This window comes from Candida theae (genome assembly GCF_024610275.1).
Source record: "Candida theae strain CBS 12239 chromosome Unknown scaffold35, whole genome shotgun sequence".
In the NCBI taxonomy this organism is placed as follows: Eukaryota; Fungi; Ascomycota; class Pichiomycetes; order Serinales; family Debaryomycetaceae; genus Lodderomyces; species Lodderomyces theae.
The window spans coordinates 74455-94919 of record NW_026261424.1 but is presented as its reverse complement, the minus strand read 5'-3'; the positions used below and the strand labels follow the sequence as shown (position 1 = coordinate 94919).

Below are 20465 nucleotides of genomic sequence, written 5' to 3'. Positions count from 1 at the left end.
GTTCGCAAAAGTGTAGTTTTTTTGTTTTTTTTTTTCGTTCTTGTTTTCCTACACGACTTTTCAACTTTAACGATGCTACCAAGTTCATTCTACCTATTTCAAAAACTACATATGTGGTGTTTACTTTGTATCTAGTTTACCAGAATTTCCACCATTTCTTGTGTAGTTTCTTCGACAATGCCTTGTAATGTTCCATTTCGCCCCAGCAATCACGACCCCACTCGCAACCAGCCATATTAATAACAAAATCATGCTCCTTAAAGAAATACTGTGGATCGTCGGCTTTATCAGAACAAGCACCCGGTGGGAATGCATTGATAGTTCTCAAGGGTAAAAAAGCAGTTCTTTCTCTAATCCACGATTGAGTCGAGTACAACGTCTCCAAAGCATCTTGTTCCTTATGCTCCCACTGCATATGCATCTGCTCATACATTGCTGGATCCCACCAGACATCCAACAACATTTCCGACCATTGAGAGCGACGAAGCAAGAATGACCCCAAGTTGAACCCACCACAATCTTGAGTTATAATCATATCTATTGGTTGTGAGTAATCAACATATGGAATATCAACAGCCAAGCCCAAGGGGTTAAACGTTTCCAATGTCCTATACGTAGCATTGTCCAAATTATTCAAAAAATGTTGTTCCAATGAAATTTGTGGTTCCATGATGTATGTATGTAGATCCAACCACCAAAACCACTCTGTGTCTGGGAATTGTCTCATTGTTTGCTTCAAGAGGTCCACCTTCTCCCAACTTTCTCTCCACTCGTGTGAGTATCTCTTTTTGATAGTCATGTCCTTGATCGTTAACCCATATCCATGTTTCTTAGCATAGTTTTTTTTATTCGCTATGGAAGATCTCTCAATTGACCATTCTTGTGGTGATTTCCACTTGAGTACACCACCACCTTCATTAGCAGCCAATATTATAACAACTTTGGGTGATGACGATCTTAGATGTGGTATATATGGAACATTTGTAAATAACGACAAGCATATAAATGTAACAATCAAAAGAACGATACGCTTATGCTTTGTTATCTGATGAAGAATGGAGTCCTGTATGGAGATTTTTTGATTGGGTTTGAAAGTTTTCAGATATTGCTGAGATTCGTCCGCATGATTGGAATACGGCAATGAGTAACTCCCACTCATTGATGAAAATCGTTTGTTAAGATGCACGTAGATCAGAGTTGTATTGAAGTTGTTTACTTTAATTTTTTTATTTCTTTCTTCTTTTACAATTTTTTTTTTTTTCCATCAACCAACATACATTATTAGTCTAAAGACGTGTCACACTAACTACTTCAATGGTAGCAAGTGTTGTTCTAAACACTGCTGTCTACATAATGGGCATTCTGGATTCTCTCTTATCCAGTCAACTATGCAATCCCAGCAAAATAAATGTCCACAATTTGCTGCCGATGGTGTCACCATGGGGGACAAGCACAACATGCAATTTCTCGATTCGTTCTGTAAATATGGTAATTGCGAGTCATCGCTCAAATCAATCAAGTGCTTGGAATCAAAATTGTCACTTAAATGACTCAACTGGGTTATACTGGTAATTTTTGCATCATTTCTCTCATTCAAAGCTGAGTTTTCCTTACTTGGTTCTTCTTTGTTCAAGTACTCATCACTGTACTCCTTCAAGTTCATTAGCGACTTTACTGCAATCTGTATAATCATTAAAGCACCAAGAAGCGAGTAATTTCCACGTTGCATCTTTTCAGGCTCCTTGTGGTGGCCGAATGCATAGCGGAGACCAAAGAGTCTTTTCGATAATGAGTAAAATTCACCCTTGAAATAAAATATAGCAATATGAAGATTCAACAAGGTATCCAAGACGTCAGTATAACTCGAAAAAAACTTGGTTAACCATGAGTCCGGCTTTTTGTTTTCTTCAAGGTTCCGTTCTTTCCTCAACTTTGCATATTTGATTGTCTTGTTAATCAAGTATGGAATCAATGCATATGCCACAACAAAACCGAGTCTCGGTAGCAATCTTGGTAATTTCTTTCCCGATCGAGTGACATAGATTAAATCCACATACTCCTCACCCAATGTTCTAGCACCAATAAGCGTAGTTAGTGCCAAGTATATCGCCTTGGCAAAGACCGTTATTTCCTCTGGATGGGCGTTGATAAACCGCTGACCTTTGATCATCAGGATCAAATCTTGAAGTTGGCTCCTATAGGAAGACTCAAAGTAGGCATCTTTTTGATGGGCTCTCACTGTGGTGTGCGTGTGTTAGTAAGGAACATGGACATGCCAACTGAAATAGACTATACATACCTATAGTAGCTGCATCAGCAAATGGTAACTGTCTGCTATTGCTCATGGTAATGCTGTTCTGGTATATATATATATATATATAGATTGGTTTGAACGTTGCCCTTCAAAATTGGAATTTCATAATCACCTCGGTTTTTTTATTTTTTTCTCCGCAAACTGGTGATACTTCCATCTACAACAATATACAACAACTGTATTACCAAAAGTTCTTTCTGACTTTCCATTAAACTGTTTTAACTAGTATACACAAGTTGGTTTACATCTCTATCAAGTCCCAACCAAGTCTATCTCTCCATCTTGTCTCGCTCTGTCACTATCTCTCGTTTGTCTCTTGCTTTTTCCCCACCTCTTTAATCCAATGTTGCAATCAAAGATTCCAAAGCTTTACCCAAATCCAAGTTTGGATCCTCCCAATTGATAGATCCTGGGGTAGAAGTTGCAGGTTTTGATACTTGTGGGTTGGTCAATTTCTGATATTCTGCTTTAGCTTGGGCAATCAATTTTTCTTCGCGTTGCCATTGCTTAGCAGCCTGTTGTTTGGCAAATGAAGACTCCAATGAGTATCTGTGGTAGGCACCATAGAAAACACCAGCTCCTAAGGCGGAGTATCTCAACACATTCAACGTAGCGGACATTGTTATGGACTGTGGAATTCTTCGTTGAACGTTCAATCTCTCTCTTTGCAACTTTATGAAAAGTTTTTTTTTTTTCTTTTCTTTTCCTTTCTGTTTTAGGCCGTGTTTATTCTGCGCTACCTTCTGTTTGTGCAAGTGAATAATATCATTGGTTGAATAGTGAGCAAATTAGACTATCACGTGACACTCTTATCAACGTGTAAAATTGGAGATGTCTTTATCGTTCTAGGTCACTCCCAGGTAGCTAGTGCATTCAAATCCCTTCTGAAGCACATATCTTAGTGCCTATGATTATAACAGTGAGGAAAATGTTTCCCATTCCAAACAAGTTTGGAAGCAATATCCATTCCTCTTGGAGTTAAATATACTTAATCGCATTCTTCTTTGGTGCACATGAACATTAGAACGGTTATAGTATTTTTCCAGTAAAGTAAAGTCACTACTTTAAGGTGTGGCTTTGTTATTAGAGTCAGACGCCATATGGTATTACCGACATAGTTTTTGCAACAAATTCACTACAAATTTTACTCAAAAATCATGTTTGCGAGTGTCCAATGACAAACACGACCTTAATCTTCCAGAATGAAAAATGGTTGCCGTATTCGTCAAATGTAGAGCTCAATCAAACTCGAACACAGTGAGAATTGCAGGGGTTTGTTTGATTAATCGACACGGTGGTTCCCCCCTCCTCGAAAAAAAAAAACCTTCAAAGAGGGTCCCCTCTGCTAATACATGGAAATCTAAGGTTTGAAAAGTTAAATGTGAGTGAGTGCGTAGCTGCAACAATTAGAAGTTAGAGCTCTACATAAGTTACAAGATATAACGTAAATTTGCAGTGACAGTGGACAGTAGGGCACTTGCGAGAAAATATGCCAACTTTTCATGCACACTATTTTACAGCCGACTGATCACGTGTGTAGCGGAGCTGTATATTCGAGCACAGTATTTCTTTTTTTTTTATTTGGGTTTTCTTTCCTTTTTCAGAGGGAAGAGACTTTGGCAATAGGACGGCATAGGCTTTTTTTTTTTTTTTTGAGAAACCTGTGAATTACATGCTTGTTTCAGCAAGAGTATTCAGATATTGCTTGATAATTGCCATTGTAGCCATGTTGGTTTCCATAATATCGAAAAGATCCGTCCCATTTGGTGGCAGTATACTAAAATCATCAACTGTAAAATCAATACGATCGTTTTCATACACCAGCTCGTCATCAAATGGCGGAGAGGGCGGTGATTATTCATCGTGGAGCTCTCATGGTAGTAGCAAATCATACTCGACATCATCATCATCATCATCGTTCACGAATCCAAATGCACAATCCACATCTTCACCACCAGTTACGACCAGCACCGCTTCCCTAAATTACGACAGTGCATTGACAACGTTTTCCAACTACAGTGTTGCCGTGGCTTATCAACCAAAAGATAGAAAACCAAGCTCAAACATGTTCAAGAAATCTAACAGAAGTCCAGCTTTGGATTCACCAAGTGGCGAAGATAATTTGTTTGTCTCCTCACAGGTGCTGGATGGATCAATAGCAGTGGGGGTGGCAGATGGTGTTGGAGGATGGTCCGAAGCTGGGTATGATTCATCGGCCATATCGCGAGAGTTGTGCTCAAACATGAGAAAGGGGTTCGAAAGTGCCGGAAATGCATCAACAACACCAAAGTCAGTATTGGACAACGCGTTTAAAGAAGTTTTACAATCGGAAGCAGTTGAGATTGGCGGAACTACAGCATGTTTGGGAGTTTTCACTCCCGATTTGAAATTGCGTGTCGCAAACTTGGGCGACTCATGGTGTGGATTATTCAGAGAGTATAGGCTCGTTAAGGAGACAAATTTCCAAACACACAACTTCAACACCCCGTACCAATTGGCCAAAATACCACAACATATATTGAGAAAAGCAGCCATGGAGGGAAGAAGATATATTATAGATGAACCGAAATTGGCTGATGAATACTCGTGGGATTTGCAAAAGGGGGACATAGTCATGTTTGCCACCGATGGGGTTACTGACAATGTTGTTCCCAAGGATATAGAAATCTTTTTGAAAGATCATTTGGAAGATAAGAAGGATGCCAAGTTGAATGACGTAGCAAAGAAATTTGTCAGTGAAGTGGTGAAAGTGAGTAAAGATGGTAATTTCCCTAGTGCTTTTGCCCAGGAGTTGTCTCGATTGACAGGGCAAAAGTACTTGGGAGGGAAAGAGGATGATATAACTGTTGTGCTTGTAAAAGTTGTATAGATTGAATCAGAATACAGATTATACAGAAGCATTGTCGTGCTTTGCAAATTGCACAAACCCACGGCTAAAACGGCGCGACACTTTTTCCTTTGTAAAAAAGGAGAAATATCATGCACTAGTCTTGAGTAAACCATACTAAGTACAAAGGAGTGGTAGTGACTTCCAATGTCAAAGCAACCAGAATCCAACCTATCTTTGAAGAATAAAGCAAATCTGCCGCCCAAGGACAGTCCAGTCACACCCACCAAAAAGATCAACAAGATTTCGGTATCAGACAGAGGCTTCAGCATTGGTGACATTACAAAGAGAGATACAAGTCCTAGTTCACCCAGTAGAAATGGCATCACACGTTCACATTGGAAACAGTCACAGCTGCAATCATCACATTTGAGTTGCAAAATATGTGGCAAGAGACTAAATGTAAAGAATGGAATTGTCAATTGTCGCAAATGTGGAGAGTTATTCTGTAACGATCACACTCATTATCGGGTAAAATTGAGGAACCCAATGGGAGATGAAAAGAAGCCACAGTACGAGTCTTCAAAAGATGGCGTTTGGTGTCGGTGTTGTGAAACTTGTTTTGAAGAAAGTAGAGTGACGGAGGTTTTTGTTCGGGATCGTACAAATGAGTTTACTGCCAAACGTCGAGACCAATTGAACTTGAGCAAATTACATCGGACCAAGATACAACGAAACTTTATCAAGTTGGCCAATTTAATGGTGGAGAAGAAACACGCCCATCAGAACTCCCTTTTATCGCTTTTCCAAAATGTCGATGATGATGAGCGGGGAATCACTGGGGCAAATTGGGCCCAGGATGAAAACATAACTAACTGCACAATATGTTTCACAAAATTTAACTTTTTGATTAGAAAACATCATTGTCGATTATGTGGGGAGATAGTGTGTGATGACTCAAATGGAGTACGGCGGAATTGTTCAATGTATATTCCGTTATCGGCAATTGTTGAAAAACTCCCTAATTTGAACTACTCAGCTAAATTCAGAGACGAATTTGATCTTCGCGACGATGAACTACGATTCAGGTGCTGTGTCAATTGTAAAAATGCATTATTACACGATTGGAAGCGGGATCATGATTCAAGTGATTTCCATTACGAAGAAATCTTTGCTCTTTATGAAGGTATGCTTTTACAGAAGCTGAATATTGAGAGATTGATGCCAGTATATGACCAAGGCATAAGTACCGAAGATGAAGCCAAAACTGGACATAAGTTGACCATGAGCTTGAAAGAGTTGGAGAATTCGATCTTGTATTTCAAAAAGAAGTTCTTTCACAAGGAGAATGAGATGTTATTGGTACGTGACGAGTATCTTCGATATAACCGGATCTTGTTGAATATTTATCAAGGTATGGGTACTTTTCTCCATGACAATTTGCTAAAGTACAAAGCCATTAGCGATAAAAATAAGCCACAAGAGTTGAAGAAAGACAAAACCCCACCACCCCCTCGCTTGACAAAGAAGCAAATACGAGAGTTGCGAGAACAGTTGATGGTTTTGAATGAGCAGAAGTTTCTTGTTGAGAATCAGATTCAACAGTTTACTAAGGATCGGAAATTTGATGAGTTAGATTCATTGATAACCAATAAAGACGAAATTTCCGATACGATAAAGCAATTGGAAGAAGAGTTGGGCGAATTTGGCTTTTAGTTACGTGATAGAGAATGCAAGTTTTTCACACTAATGCAATTTAAATTCTATGGTTAAGGTCTATCTATTTCTTTACATTTGAGTCGGTTGAGTACGATGCTGTGTCTTCATCGTTGTGTCGACTAATAGCACCTTCCAACCCGTCTCTCTGATCATCCTCTTCTTCTAATCTACGCTCTTGTTCCACTTCTTCTCGATCTTCCTCATCCGTATCACGATGGCTCAACTCGCTCTCGGCATCAGATGGTTTTGGTTTATTATCATCATAATGGATCCATTTCTTCATCAACACAACAAGGAAATTTGCCGTCATTACTTGCTCAGCTTGGTACAAGACTAGAGGAACCAACAAGATTCCCAATTTGGGATTATGAGCACCATATTGTGATGATACCAACGACACACCCAATGCAGCAGTCTTTGCTGGACCGCACAACATTACTGCAACTGTATCTCTCTTGTTGTAGTAAAATGGGTTGAATATGTTGTAAGCCCAGCGATATGCTCTTGATGAGTTTTTGTTGGGGATCTCCCACAACCAACGTCGAATGACATATGGCCGTGAGTAAACAAATGAAATCACAGTAAAGAACAAGTAAATTCCAATGTTGAAAAATACCAAAAAGATGATTGATGCATGAGAAACACTAGTGAATGCATGTTGCGCAAATGCAGTTGAAAACGATTGAAACATAATCAACAACAACATGAATGATCCAACTTTGCTCAATTTGAATGTCGTCAATGTCCATTTCGTTTGTTTGGGAAACACATTTTGCACAACTTGACCCACAAACAACGGTATAAATACACTTAGACCCAATTGTTTCATAGTATGTCTATAAAGATCACCCACTGAGTTGTCACCTTCTGCTTGATGACTAGGGTTACCAAACTCCCAAGTACCTGTCAAATACATTTGAATCAATGCTGGTGTAATGAACGCACCCAAGATATTACCAATAAACACCTCACATAACGTCAAGATATCATTTCCATCAGCTTGTTTAGTCATAACGACATTGGATGAAACAGTCGTTGGACAAGCATGAGTAACAATCAATCCCACAAGCAACCAGTCATCAATTTGGCCATCATGAGATGCCTTGATACCGCAAACAATACCATAGATGATGGCACTCGTGATCAAAAAGGACATTGATAAAACGGTGAAATGTGCTCTCCAATTCATAGCATTGACAATCAACTGCTTTGTTGACATTGATAATCCACTAATGAGGAAAATGACGGCAACAGCACCATATCCAATTGAGTATTCTCCCCTTATCGTGCCTCCTTCTTTGGCAAATTCAGGATATGAGTGAGCAAGAGCGACAAAGACACCCAATAGGATAAAGAACCACTGACCTAGTAGAAAGTCAAACACTTTTTTCAGCCATATATACGCTTTATGCTGCTTTATTCTTTGTAGCGTTTCTGATGCAGGCATTACTTTGAAGAATGTTTTAACTGTGTATTCGATGGGACAATAGCATAAACGTGGTCTCTATGGTAAATGACAACACAACACAACACAGGGTCCGAGTCTCGCGATTCGTGATAAAGAGAGGTGACTGGGTGCTTCTGAATGTATTATATTTATAAGGTACTGACTGTAGAGAGCACATCAATTGGAAGATTCTAAAAAAAAAAAAAAAAATAAAAACAAAAAAGGAAAAAGAAAATTATTTTGAAGCTCGGTTAATCAAAATCCACTGATTGTAATCCGGGGCAACAATATTAGCAATGAAGATATTTTTTATGCCATGGCATGATATTGCTTTAGCAATAGACAGAAGGAAGCAAGTTGTGACGCATTACCGTATCCCACTGTTTTTTGGTATAGGTTTGTATACAAAAATGTGTGTCAAACTGGGCTTTCTAGTGTCCTTTCACTGTGGTTGATATCGGGCCGGTTAGTTGACTTTTTCTTTTTTTTTTTCTAGTGTTCATCAAACAATGTACACAAAATATTCCACGGCATATAGAATTGACATGCGGCATTATCCGCTCCATATTTCTTGTAATGTCACATGATTGTCATGTGACATGTCCTGACATTTTATTTAACGACATTGAATTGACAATTGACAAGCAAATAGACACAAAACAAGGAGACACTTTCCTAATTGAGAAGTAATATAAACACACCTCACAAGCACATCTTACCCGTTTCATTGATTTAATAAGTAACTATATGTACAATGGTGTTTACACACTTGAGGAGGGAACTGGGAGGCAACTTTACTTTTCTAGTCCTCTACTTTGCATATCAACATCTACTTAGATATAGACTATTTCAATACAAGCTCCAAAATATCCAAAGTCTTTTGATTCCGTCATGAGGTTGCAAGATAGTAGACCCGACTTTCCAGAATTTGTTAACAACTTTTGGGGCTCTTCTCCAGAGGCCAGTTTCAGTATAATCACAACAAGGATTAAGGATGCATTGTCAACGCTAAACGAACTAATACAGTTTTACCATGAGAAGGTGAATCTCGAGAAGGACCATTCCAAACGATTAGAGAGACTTTCGTCTAAATTCCCCTTGGGGACGCATGAAACAGGCTCAATGAAGAAATCGCTTGACAAGCTACACATCGAGAACCAATTCATGATTGATTGTAATACAAAGTTTATAAAATCAGTACTGGAGTCCAATTTGGAGAAACTAGAACAATTTCACAGTCTATATGTCAAAAAAGTCGACAAGTTGAAACATCATATGCACAAGGTTATACTAAAGCGAGCTTCGGCATTGAAGGATTTACATCATTATAAAGATAAATATCAAGAAGAATGCCGAGCAATCAAATCACTAAAGTTGTCATTACAAACAACCTGGGGCAAAGAGTTGGAAAAGAATGAGAGCAAATTTCAAAAATTGACAAGTTCAATAAAGCAAACTGCAAAGCACTATCAATATGCCATATCTGTGTACAAAGACATTAACGAAATTTACAAAAGGGACTGGACTATTTCAATAAATGACTTTTATAAGTTAGAAATCGAGAGGATTCAAGTGATGAAGATTAATTGTTTCACCTATTGCAACAACATAGCTACGTTATGTGTTGATCTAGACCAATCGGTCGATTTAGCAAGATCTACATTTGCTTTGGTACAACCGCAGATGGATATACAAGAGTTCAGTGACAACTACGGAACGGGGAATAAGGTATACGACGATCCGCCTTTTGTTGATTACATGACTGGATGCGATGAGCCCACCATTGGTTACAAGCTACTGGCGTTGCATAACCCTGATCACAACGAAATACTATCGAGAACGTACTCGACTTACTCGTCCTCATCGCACAAGACTACAGGGACTATACCGTCTTCGGCTCACACTGACCAGTATAATGATGACAACGAATCTCGGGTACCACAGTACTCTCCTACCAAGGCCACGCCGGCAGATTATCATCATGAAATGACGCCAACTCCCAAAGCCAAGTTGTATAATAGCAATGCCCCCCTCTCAAAAGATTTACCTCCAATATCGAATGGTCATCATGAAACAACACCAACACCAAGGACAAAATTATTCACCACAACACCAGCCAAGGACCTTCCGCCAATATCCAATGGACACCTTGAAATGACACCTACTCCTAGGGCCAATATTTTTAATAACAACTCTCCACACAAAATGCTTGCTCCTCCTACAGTATCACCGTCAAGTTTGCCATCACCATCATCGAAGCTATCGCCGTACAAACACCACCAGACACCCTCGAGGAAGCCACCAATTGATCTAGTTTCCCACAAGACCCATTCGACAGTCAGTTCAAATCCTGAAAATGATTTATTTTCAACTAAAGAAGATCGATTAACCAATAGCCAAGGATCATCCAACTATAGTTCTGACCGGAATTGGGCTTCGCCAAGACGAAGAGAAAAACAATTGCAAGAGATGCAAGATCAAATCACACGTAGAGCAACTAATGAATTCAACAAGCGTCGTCAACATGCACATGCAGAAGATGCACCTAAGCCACAAACTAAAGTACCGATAATGAAGGATTTCTCTATTGATTTCATTGCCAAGGCATTGGAGGATTTGAACTCGGGTGGTGATGGCGATGTCAACCAATTCAGAAGGTCAGTGAGGAGTAATGGGTCAAGTCCAGTCAAACCTAGACCTAAATCAGATTACATTGATGATCACGATGAAGTTGCACAACGTTATGATTCTATCAATTTTTCGCGCCCTAAGTCGATGATTGATGTTGTTGAGAAGCCAAAGTATGAAACTCAGCAACAACAACAACAGCAGCAACAGCAGGAGCAGCAACAGCAGCAACAACAACAACAACAACAACACGCTCCTCCCACTGATCTATACAAATATCGCGGCTTACCTAAATCTCCCAAATTTTCAAAACCACACACCCCGTTCATGTTGCAACCCAAGATCACTCCAGTTAATCAGAAGCCATACTTAAGTAAAGCTACAGCACGATACTCATTCAAACCACAAGAGGAAGGCGAGTTGTATTTCCGCAAGGGTTGGCAAATGTATATCATTCACAAACAAGAAGATAATTGGTTTGTGTGTGAGTTGGGTCCAAATTGTGAACAATATAATGGCCAGATTGGATTAGTGCCGGGAAACTATATCATTGAGCAATGAGAGGGGGAAGCAGGGGGTGAAATTTGTACGTGTATAGAGTGTATTAGCAATGTATCATGTTGTGCCATTCGTGGATTGTACACTTTGGATCTTTGGTAAAACATCCGCTGGTTGCAAAAGAAAATATCTTCAGAGAATTTTGCGTCTGACTAAAACCAAAACAAACCAAACGCAGTGTTACAACCACTTTGAAAACACGTGTTTAATACAATGCAATCTATAAATAACTGCTTAGAGTAAAAAGCGGTATTTCAGCTATTTACGAGCCACTTCAAAGTCATGCCTTCACTAAGTGATCTACCAGCAGACGTTCTTGACAAAGTAGTTCAGAATTTGAATCAGTTCCAGGCAACCAAGCTCGCTCCACTACACTCCAAGTTTCAAGATGCGGTTAAACGGAAACTTTACAATCATATATTTATATACGGAGATAAAGACACTTTTAGTCGAACTTATTTGATGGTGGAGCCATCAGTCATAAAAATTCGTGAATCTATAAACAACATAGTGACAAATAAATGGACAGTGGTTTTTGAAGAAACTGTTAAACGTCACTTGTCACAAATGGATGCTAGCCAACCTATACTTTTTCTTCAAATGAGTGCCATGTCCGAGGATACTTTAAAGTTAATTTTTAACCATTTCAAGCTGATTAAATATTTCTCGCCCACAAGGAAGCAGTGGAAAGGAAACCCAGAACTGGAGTGTATTGTTACTGGTAGTTCAAATACATTTTACAATTCCTACAGACTCAATGGCAAGTGGAGCAACATTGTTTCCCAAAGTCCCGATAAATATGACTACATACACAAGGCAGATATTGACTTGGTTGAGATGCCGTATTTTAATCAATTATCAAACTTGAAACAACTTTGTGTTCACGTAAAGCCACATCATGACCTAAATCGGATCTCCCCATGCACATTGAAATTGTACAGTCTCAAATTGTATCTCGAAGGATCAGAATTGGAGATTAAACGGTATTTTGACACCCTGCATATTCGTCAACTTTGCATAGACAGTCCACATTATTTAAAACCCGTACTTGGATCCGGAAGTCTCGATGTTGCATACCCTTTGTTGGAAGTAATGGCTATCTACCAGGCTCCCAAATTTGATTCCTCCGATGATTATGAGTGGATTTTCGACGCATTTGAAACGTTAAATCTCCTGTCCCATTTGAGCTTAAATGAGATGCACATTAATACATATGTGTATTGCGACTCCGTAATTCCGGAAGTTTGCAAACTAACTTTGGCATACCCCAATACAAGTATAAACTGGTGGGATGTAGATTTGTTTGACTCAGAGGTTGACCTATTGCAACTCGCAATCTCGCCTCGTACGGGCCCATCATGTGTTGGATTTTACTGGAGTACAGAAGAAGAGAGTTCTTATCTGGATGCTGTTTCACCCAACAATGGGTCAATAGGAGTTGAGAAAGCCCATGCTATCACTTTGGAAGGTAATAAGGAGCTTGTTGTTAAGTTTGAAACTCCGATTTATGAATTAGTGCGTGATAGTTCTAGTGAATTGGAATGTGATATATAGGTGTACAATGTTACTAATAAGGCACGGAGTGGTTCCCAAAACAAAGTGCACTACTATATTCTCTGTAACGAAATATCCCTTGGTATAATACAAATGTATTGTACATTATAAATCCATGAATTGTGAGTCTCAATTGCACAAAACAAAGGCAAAAAAAGATCTGGACCAAATGCGTCGAACAAAGAGAGAACGCATCTCGATCGATAAACAACAGCGACACATCACACACACACACACGCACATTTCCTCGCTAACATCACTTTGTCGCATGTGTCCATCTCCCAAGACCCCCAAGACCTCCCGAAGCTCCTCTTTAAAAGGACTACCCCCTTTCATTATAGGAGGAGCCGTATTCAACTACCAATACCACTCCAATCCCAATTCACTACCAGTGCAAGATATCTTACGCCACGCATTTGAATTAGGCTACAATGCCATTGACACATCGCCATACTACGGACCTTCAGAAGAGATTTTGGGCCACGCATTATCAGAGTTAAACGTACCGCGTGAATCGTATTATGTATGCACTAAAGCAGGTCGTATCAAACTCGATGAATTTGATTATTCACGAGCACTGGTGCGTCAATCAGTGTTACGGTCCTTGAAACGATTACAAACGACGTATTTGGATTTGGTGTATATGCATGACATCGAATTTGTCAGTGCTGATGAAGTGATTGACGCATTGAGGGAGTTACAAAGTTTGCAAAATGAGGGTGTTGTGAAAAACATTGGTGTTTCTGGATATCCTATCCTGTTCATTTACGAGGTCGCCATGAAATGGAAACAGCTTGAAGGAACGCCGTTGGATGCAGTAATGTCGTATTGTCATGGATGTATTCAGAATAACATCTTGTTTGACTACGACTCTAAATTGGCAACTGACGCTGGGGTGGACAAGATTATGAATGGCCTGATCTTATCCATGTCATTATTACGGTCTGAACCTACACATGCATTCCATCCAGCATCACCACAATTGAAGGCAAAAGTGGATGACTTGGCACATCAATTGAAACTGGACAATGGGGTGGAGTTGGCTGAGTTGGCGACAAAGTACGCAATCAATGAATGGATCGTTAAGAGAGGGCAAAGTATTGTGTTGGGGGTTTCCAATTTACATGAATTGAACGTAGCTATAGAAGCATATGAGCAATTGACAAGGGATGGGATGGTTGAATCAGACGCAAAGTTGATTGAGCAGTTCCAAGCTGATTTGGGTGAGCACTTTAATGAAAGTTGGTCCAGTGGCCATTTCCCAAACTAACGGACACATAGGGGAGTCAAGTCTCCAAGTTTGCTGTGGTGGCAAAAGTATTTGTGTGTGTGTGGTTTTTTTTTTTTATAGAATGGAACTGGGATTTCTTGTCTCTGAGATGTGACGCGTAGAAAAAAATAGATCACCAACTCTTTGCTTTCTTCATAATACAATACGCCTAATCACGCTTGATTTACCACATAGAACACACACACACACACACACACAATGGCATACAAGAGATCATACAACTCGTCCAAACCAGCACACCAAGACAATAGTGCACCAGAAACAATCATCCCTCTAGACACCAAAAAACGGGTCACTGTGCGTAAATTTAACAATGTCAATTTAGTCGACATTAGGGAGTTCTACACGGATGCTAATGGCGACGCCAAGCCGGGTAAAAAGGGGATCTCATTAACTGAAGACACGTATTACAAGTTGATTGATGCTCATAATAAGATTGAACATGCGTTGGATGCATTGAATGGTGGTGGACAACGAGAACGTGAATTGAAGAAGGCGAAGGTTGAGCCAGCAGGGGAGACAAAAAAGAAGGAAGTGAAGAAAGAAGAGAAAAAAAATGAGGAGAAGAAGACTGTGGAGAGGAAAGATGTGAAGCTGGAACCCAAGGAAGCGAAGGTGGCTGCTGGTTCAACTAATGAAGCGGAGAATGACGCGGGCGATGGTGCTAAAAGAGTGGAAGATGTCAATGACACAGATGGAGATTTTGTCGTGGCTGATAACGAGGTGGATGAAGAAGAAGAAGTAGGTGGATATGAAGAGGAAGTCAGTGACGCGGATGAGTGATTTCCCGTATATAAGGTTATGCTTTCACCGGTTGCACATTGTGTTGTATACATTTGTTTAGAGTATTGTTCGGTTTGGTGCTAGCCATTACTAGTAGCTTGTAATTGGGGGGAGGGGGAGAGTAGGTCGATGTGGCAGTAACTCGAGGAACAATCTTTCGTTCCAGTCTTTTGTTCATAAGTTGTAGGGATATCCAGTTCCTCTGATTAACTCTGTGATCAATGACGTAATAGATACCACGTGACTGGGATACGAGATACGAAAAATAAAAAAACTATAAAAAAAAAACAGAAGAAAAGAAATTTGCTTAGCCACATTTGGAAGTATGCGCTGCTTGCTTCCTCGAGGAATCTTTATCGGATTCTACTTGGTATGCGGCGATGTGTTCAGAACTGGGATGATAAAGTCAAAAAAGGCTCAGCGAAGAAAGGGCGGAAGAAAACAACAAGTATCATTCCTATATCTTTCGTGAGGGGTCAAGTGACTGGCTTTTTTGGGTGAGGAAGTAATTGCCTAAAATTTAGCGCAACAGAGTTATAGGTTAGTAATGGAATTCAGATAGTGTAGACATTGTGTATGTACGTTGTGGTACAATTGTTCTGCGAATTAATTTACTGTTTAGAGATAAGCATCGTGTGACCCTTAGGGCTTCAATACATCTAAGATGTAACAAATACAAACACAATGTATGATGTAGCTTTTCTCGTTTCACTCCTGTCTCTAATGCACCAACAACTATAGAAAGCGCTGACAACTGAAATGATTTCGTGGCGTTTTGGTTCACACAGACCGTTTAGTTGTTTACCTATCGTCAAGCCGTTGGTCCTTGAAGATCTTACTTTAAGCACAAGTCTAGTTTACAGTATTGATGGTGATGTTCATATATATCTATCTGTGTGTGTGTATGTGTTGTTGTATGTCTTATGTCTTAATCCTTTTTTGATTGCTGTGTAAGTTGTAAATAAAAATTTTTTTTTTCTCTTCTGAACACAAAACAAACACACAAAAAGAATATGGAATTCCTGCTCAATCAAGTAGGACCCATACCCCAAGAAACATATGCATATATATATATATATATATTCCTTTTATATATGTACTTGAGATAGATTGAACAAACACTACTTCTCAAATAAGGAGAAAGAGAAGAAGACACCACTACTATAGCCCGTTTGCCAAAATAGCTCACACGCTCCTCCTGACACTTGAGTCATTAATTTATTTACAGTGTTATTCAATCTGATCTGAACACCAACAAATCACATCTCAACAACATGGATACTCCTGATCGTTCAGTGACGGAAGGGAGCACTGCGCCCTCCATTAGAATCGAGCCGAGATTGAATGATCATACTTCAACAACCCGCAAATTACAACCCAAATACAATGCCACTGACGACAATAGCGGCAACAAAAACAAAAGCACCAGCTCACTTGAAAGATTAGTGGACTCAGGGTCATATATAGATCACAGAGCACACAACGACTTGGCTCATTTGCACTCATCGCCTGCCAGGACTAGACGCCGGTCATCAAATGCAAATGTGTTCAAAAGAAATAGCACAACTGGGAAAAAGGGTGGCAATGGCAATGGCAATGGCAATGGCAATGGCAATAGCAATAGCAATAGCAATGACAACGATGACAACACTGAATCAGCCAAGTTCAAGCCTAAAGGTCCGACACACTACGCCACTGCCCCAACCTTACCACTAACCAACAGAAACCTACAACTGTTGTTGCGGAGCTCATCGTCTGGCGGTGGGGCAGACGAAGAACAAGAGGCTGTTTCTCCAACAGGAATATCCGTCGATATGGATCAGTTTGCACACGAACAGAGACAGCTTGCTAGATCACAGTCTTGGCATAACCCTTTTGGCAAGGACGAGAATGATTTGAGTCCTGGCTCGCCTGGCCATTATGCTAATATAAACTACAATGACAATGGAGATGATGCATTCTCGGTAAATTCGATGGAATTTGGTGAGTCCAATCCATCATCTGATCATTCAAGTGACTCAACTTCATTGGATGACGTGTGCTACTATTCATATGACCGAGAGGATGAGAAACGTGATGAATGGCCCAATTTAAAAGTTATGGAAGAATATGTGGTTGAAGAGTTGGAGGAGATGGAGAGGGAAAAAGACCATGAACGAGAGATTGATCAAGTTGTGCAATCTGTCAATTTTGGAAAAGATGTAATTCATGAAGGCAAGGGGAATTTGCAATCGCCCAGCAACAAATACTCGCCACCACGGCCTCCAGCATCTGCCTTACCAGAAGAAGCACTCGATGAGGCGGCAGTTGATGAAGAAACTCCACTTGTTGATAGCTTTAAAGTTAATGAACTTGAATCATTAGAGTCACTAAACGATTCATTTAGAGTCAGACCCACGCCAACACATCCATGGGAGAAATCAAAGGACCAGATCCCCACTATTTTGAACAAGAGACAACCACTGTCGCAAGCTCAAAAGACATTGAAGGGACAGAAAAAGGGAGAATTGTGTCGATTCACATACTTTAGAGAAGACTTAGCGGAAACTATTCATGCCCCCACCATATGTGGATTGCTTAGCGATGATCCCGAAGAATCAATCTATGATAGATTAGTTGAACTTTTCAGACCGGGTGAAAAATCAACGTCAGTCAGTGGATCAACTTCAACCCACCACCAATCCCATAAACAACAAGACTCAATGTCGTCAAGCAATAACAATTTGCAGCCAACTCCTAAAGCATCAAGAGTCGGCAACGAGAGCCCATTACCTGCATCTAGTGGAGACTCAACAAGTCTCGAACCTTACTGGCTCGACATTTTAGATCCCACTGAGGAAGAGATGAAGGTTATTTCACGAACTTTTGGTATTCACCCATTGACTACGGAGGATATTTTCCTTGGCGAAGCTAGAGAGAAGGTTGAGCTTTTCAAAAACTATTACTTTATCTGTTTTACTTCGTTTGATGTCGTTTATGAACGTCGCAAACAAAAGGCAAAAGAGCAGGAGAAGAGGTATAACAAATTGCAAGAAATGTATGAAAATAGTTCCGATACTTCAAGTTTGTATGGGCAACATCAAAAGAGCGGACTAGCTTCCAAGTTGCCACGTTTGTTTGGTTCTTTCTTGAAAAAGAAAAAGACAAAGCCACCTTCGATCCATGAAAAGCCAATCTCCACTTCAGTTAGATCGAGAGGTAAAAAAGTCCGAGAGGGTGAATTGCTGCCTTTGAACATGTACATTATTGTATTCAAACATGCAGTTATTACTTTCCACTTTTCCGCCACGCCACATCCCATCAATGTGCGAAGAAGGGCAAGAATGTTGAAGGATTACTTGACAGTGTCTTCAGATTGGATCTGTTATGCATTGATTGATGATATCACCGACTCATTTGCACCCATGATTGAAACTATTGAAACTGAAGTGAATTCAATCGAAGATGCCATTTTACGCATGCATTCTGGGGAACATGATGATTCTGACGATTCCGATTCTGAAGATGAAGGTTCAACACATAATCATCATCGCAGCCAAAGCCATCGTCATCACCATCATCATCATCATCGATCATCTCAAGAGCCGCACGAAAATGTATTTGTCTGGCGGAAAAGATCGAAATCAACAGTTGATCCCAACAACACTGGCTTTTTAAAATCAACAGACACCAGACAAGTACCAAAGTCAAGAACCAAATCCAAATCAAGCTCCGCCTCCTCATCGACCTCCGACACAGGGTCGTCGCGTATCCTCGGTTGGAGACGCAAAGGGGATATGTTGCGTCGTATTGGAGAATGCCGTAAACGAGTCATGTCAGTACTCCGTCTCCTCAGCTCCAAAGCTGACGTCATTAAGGGCTTCAGTAAACGATTCAATGATTTGGACAACACCACAATCGATCGCCATCAACTGGAAATCGCCATGTACTTGGGCGATATCCAAGACCACATCTACACAATGATTGGTGCATTGAACCATTACGAAAAATTATTGGCCCGGTTCCATTCCAATTACCTTGCGCAAATCAACATTGACATGACTAAAGTCAATAATGATACGAATGACATTTTGGGAAAAGTTACGATTTTGGGTACGATTGTGCTTCCGATCAATGTGGTGACGGGGCTTTGGGGGATGAATTGTCTTGTCCCTGGACAAGATTATGATGGATTGGCTTGGTTTTGGAGTATTATTGGAGGCATGGTTTTGTTCAGTATTGTTGCTTACAATTATGCCAAAAGAGTTACTGGATTATAGAGTGATGTGTTTTTGTATATGAATATAGTAGAGTAATGATTTATGTAAAGTGAACCGAAAAATTATGCCTAGAAAGCGCAGAATATTAGCGTGTTGTTCTTGCATGGGAATACCCTGTGGTGAGATTTTGCAAGGCTCAGTCCTACTGGAGTTGACAATGGCGGGTAATTGAAGAAAATTAGGACCGCATAAAAACAAAAAAAAAAAAAAAATAAAAAATAGTGAGAAAAAAGACAGCAAAGATAATTGAATACACTTTGCAGCTTTCTCTCTACATCAATTGAAGGTCTACAGATAAAGCAATCTACAATATCCAACGCCTTCACCAACAAGTCCTCCATTGAGTAACTTTATTGAAACTTGCGACTTCCATCTTTTATATACTTGCAACACAAATCTCAACAGCTAGCCACTATTTCCAATGAGTCTTCAAATGCTTTTGGTGTTCAGCACCATGGTTTTCCAAATGATCACCTTACTCCTCTTTGTCCTCCCACTCCCACTCATGCTCCGCATCCAAATCGTCAACATATACACCAAGATCACAACGACACAAAACTTCCGTGTCTTTCTAGTCTTTAGCATCAGTTTGATGTCGTTGCAATTTTACGATTGTTTGCAACGGTTGGAAAAGTTTAAAAAAGTGCAGGAGAGTGACGTGTTGCAAGGGTTTGTCAACTATGACAAATTGGCTAGCAAGTTTTACTCGCAACGGAACTTGTACTTGTCGGGAGCAATCTTGTATTTGATGTTGAGTATTTATACCGTGTCTACAATTGTCAGGAAGTTGGTCTTGAAGGAGAAGGTGTATAGACAATTGCTTGCTGAGAGAGATGAGGGGTTGAATGCTCCTGAAGCTGGCGATAGTGAAGAATTGGTCAAAGTTAAGCATTTGATTGAATTGAAACAGAAGGATATCGATGCGTTGAAGAAACAGTTGAATGGATTGCAATCTGCCTATGATGGATTGAATAAGCCTGAGGTGAGATCCAAAGATGATTGAGTTGACGACGATGGAGAGGTGTGGTATATAGTGAGGTTTGGAAACTTATACATATTACTATACAAAACTATTATACTACTGT

At 40.0% G+C, this 20465-nt stretch overlaps 12 protein-coding genes across 12 annotated transcripts; 8 read left to right on the top strand and 4 right to left on the bottom strand. All coding sequences in view use genetic code 12, as the record gives it.

The window, feature by feature from the left end:
* Positions 1–136: 136 nt before the first annotated feature.
* Positions 137–1159, bottom strand: MNN10 (alpha-1,6-mannosyltransferase; the record flags this gene model as incomplete). Its single annotated transcript, XM_051751421.1, has 1 exon — positions 137–1159. One exon carries the CDS (start codon positions 1157–1159, stop codon positions 137–139), a length of 1023 nt encoding a protein of 340 aa, XP_051609391.1.
* A 147-nt stretch (positions 1160–1306) lies between these two features.
* On the bottom strand, positions 1307–2345 carry KGF57_002138 (ubiquitin-protein ligase peroxin 10; the record flags this gene model as incomplete). Its single annotated transcript, XM_051751420.1, has 2 exons — positions 1307–2238; positions 2300–2345. The coding sequence occupies 2 exons, from the start codon at positions 2343–2345 to the stop codon at positions 1307–1309; spliced, it is 978 nt and encodes a 325-aa protein (XP_051609390.1).
* Positions 2346–2649: 304 nt separating this feature from the next.
* KGF57_002137 (F1F0 ATP synthase subunit e) lies at positions 2650–2934 on the bottom strand (the record flags this gene model as incomplete). Its single annotated transcript, XM_051751418.1, has 1 exon — positions 2650–2934. The coding sequence occupies one exon, from the start codon at positions 2932–2934 to the stop codon at positions 2650–2652; it is 285 nt and encodes a 94-aa protein (XP_051609389.1).
* Positions 2935–3986: 1052 nt separating this feature from the next.
* PTC7 (type 2C protein phosphatase) lies at positions 3987–5183 on the top strand (the record flags this gene model as incomplete). Its single annotated transcript, XM_051751417.1, has 1 exon — positions 3987–5183. One exon carries the CDS (start codon positions 3987–3989, stop codon positions 5181–5183), a length of 1197 nt encoding a protein of 398 aa, XP_051609388.1.
* A 165-nt stretch (positions 5184–5348) lies between these two features.
* On the top strand, positions 5349–6857 carry PEP7 (Pep7p; the record flags this gene model as incomplete). Its single annotated transcript, XM_051751416.1, has 1 exon — positions 5349–6857. The coding sequence occupies one exon, from the start codon at positions 5349–5351 to the stop codon at positions 6855–6857; it is 1509 nt and encodes a 502-aa protein (XP_051609387.1).
* Positions 6858–6921: 64 nt separating this feature from the next.
* RCH1 (Rch1p) lies at positions 6922–8307 on the bottom strand (the record flags this gene model as incomplete). Its single annotated transcript, XM_051751415.1, has 1 exon — positions 6922–8307. The coding sequence occupies one exon, from the start codon at positions 8305–8307 to the stop codon at positions 6922–6924; it is 1386 nt and encodes a 461-aa protein (XP_051609386.1).
* Positions 8308–9198: 891 nt separating this feature from the next.
* Positions 9199–11496, top strand: HOF1 (formin-binding protein; the record flags this gene model as incomplete). Its single annotated transcript, XM_051751414.1, has 1 exon — positions 9199–11496. One exon carries the CDS (start codon positions 9199–9201, stop codon positions 11494–11496), a length of 2298 nt encoding a protein of 765 aa, XP_051609385.1.
* A 279-nt stretch (positions 11497–11775) lies between these two features.
* Positions 11776–13047, top strand: KGF57_002132 (uncharacterized protein; the record flags this gene model as incomplete). Its single annotated transcript, XM_051751413.1, has 1 exon — positions 11776–13047. The coding sequence occupies one exon, from the start codon at positions 11776–11778 to the stop codon at positions 13045–13047; it is 1272 nt and encodes a 423-aa protein (XP_051609384.1).
* A 268-nt stretch (positions 13048–13315) lies between these two features.
* Positions 13316–14317, top strand: KGF57_002131 (D-arabinose 1-dehydrogenase (NAD(P)(+)); the record flags this gene model as incomplete). The annotated part of the gene is made up of 1 exon (XM_051751412.1): positions 13316–14317. One exon carries the CDS (start codon positions 13316–13318, stop codon positions 14315–14317), a length of 1002 nt encoding a protein of 333 aa, XP_051609383.1.
* Positions 14318–14536: 219 nt separating this feature from the next.
* Positions 14537–15121, top strand: KGF57_002130 (chromatin-binding transcription coactivator; the record flags this gene model as incomplete). Its single annotated transcript, XM_051751411.1, has 1 exon — positions 14537–15121. The coding sequence occupies one exon, from the start codon at positions 14537–14539 to the stop codon at positions 15119–15121; it is 585 nt and encodes a 194-aa protein (XP_051609382.1).
* Positions 15122–16395: 1274 nt separating this feature from the next.
* MNR2 (putative Mg(2+) transporter) lies at positions 16396–19380 on the top strand (the record flags this gene model as incomplete). The annotated part of the gene is made up of 1 exon (XM_051751410.1): positions 16396–19380. One exon carries the CDS (start codon positions 16396–16398, stop codon positions 19378–19380), a length of 2985 nt encoding a protein of 994 aa, XP_051609381.1.
* A 592-nt stretch (positions 19381–19972) lies between these two features.
* KGF57_002128 (uncharacterized protein) lies at positions 19973–20383 on the top strand (the record flags this gene model as incomplete). Its single annotated transcript, XM_051751409.1, has 1 exon — positions 19973–20383. The coding sequence occupies one exon, from the start codon at positions 19973–19975 to the stop codon at positions 20381–20383; it is 411 nt and encodes a 136-aa protein (XP_051609380.1).
* Between the last annotated feature and the right edge of the window lie 82 nt (positions 20384–20465).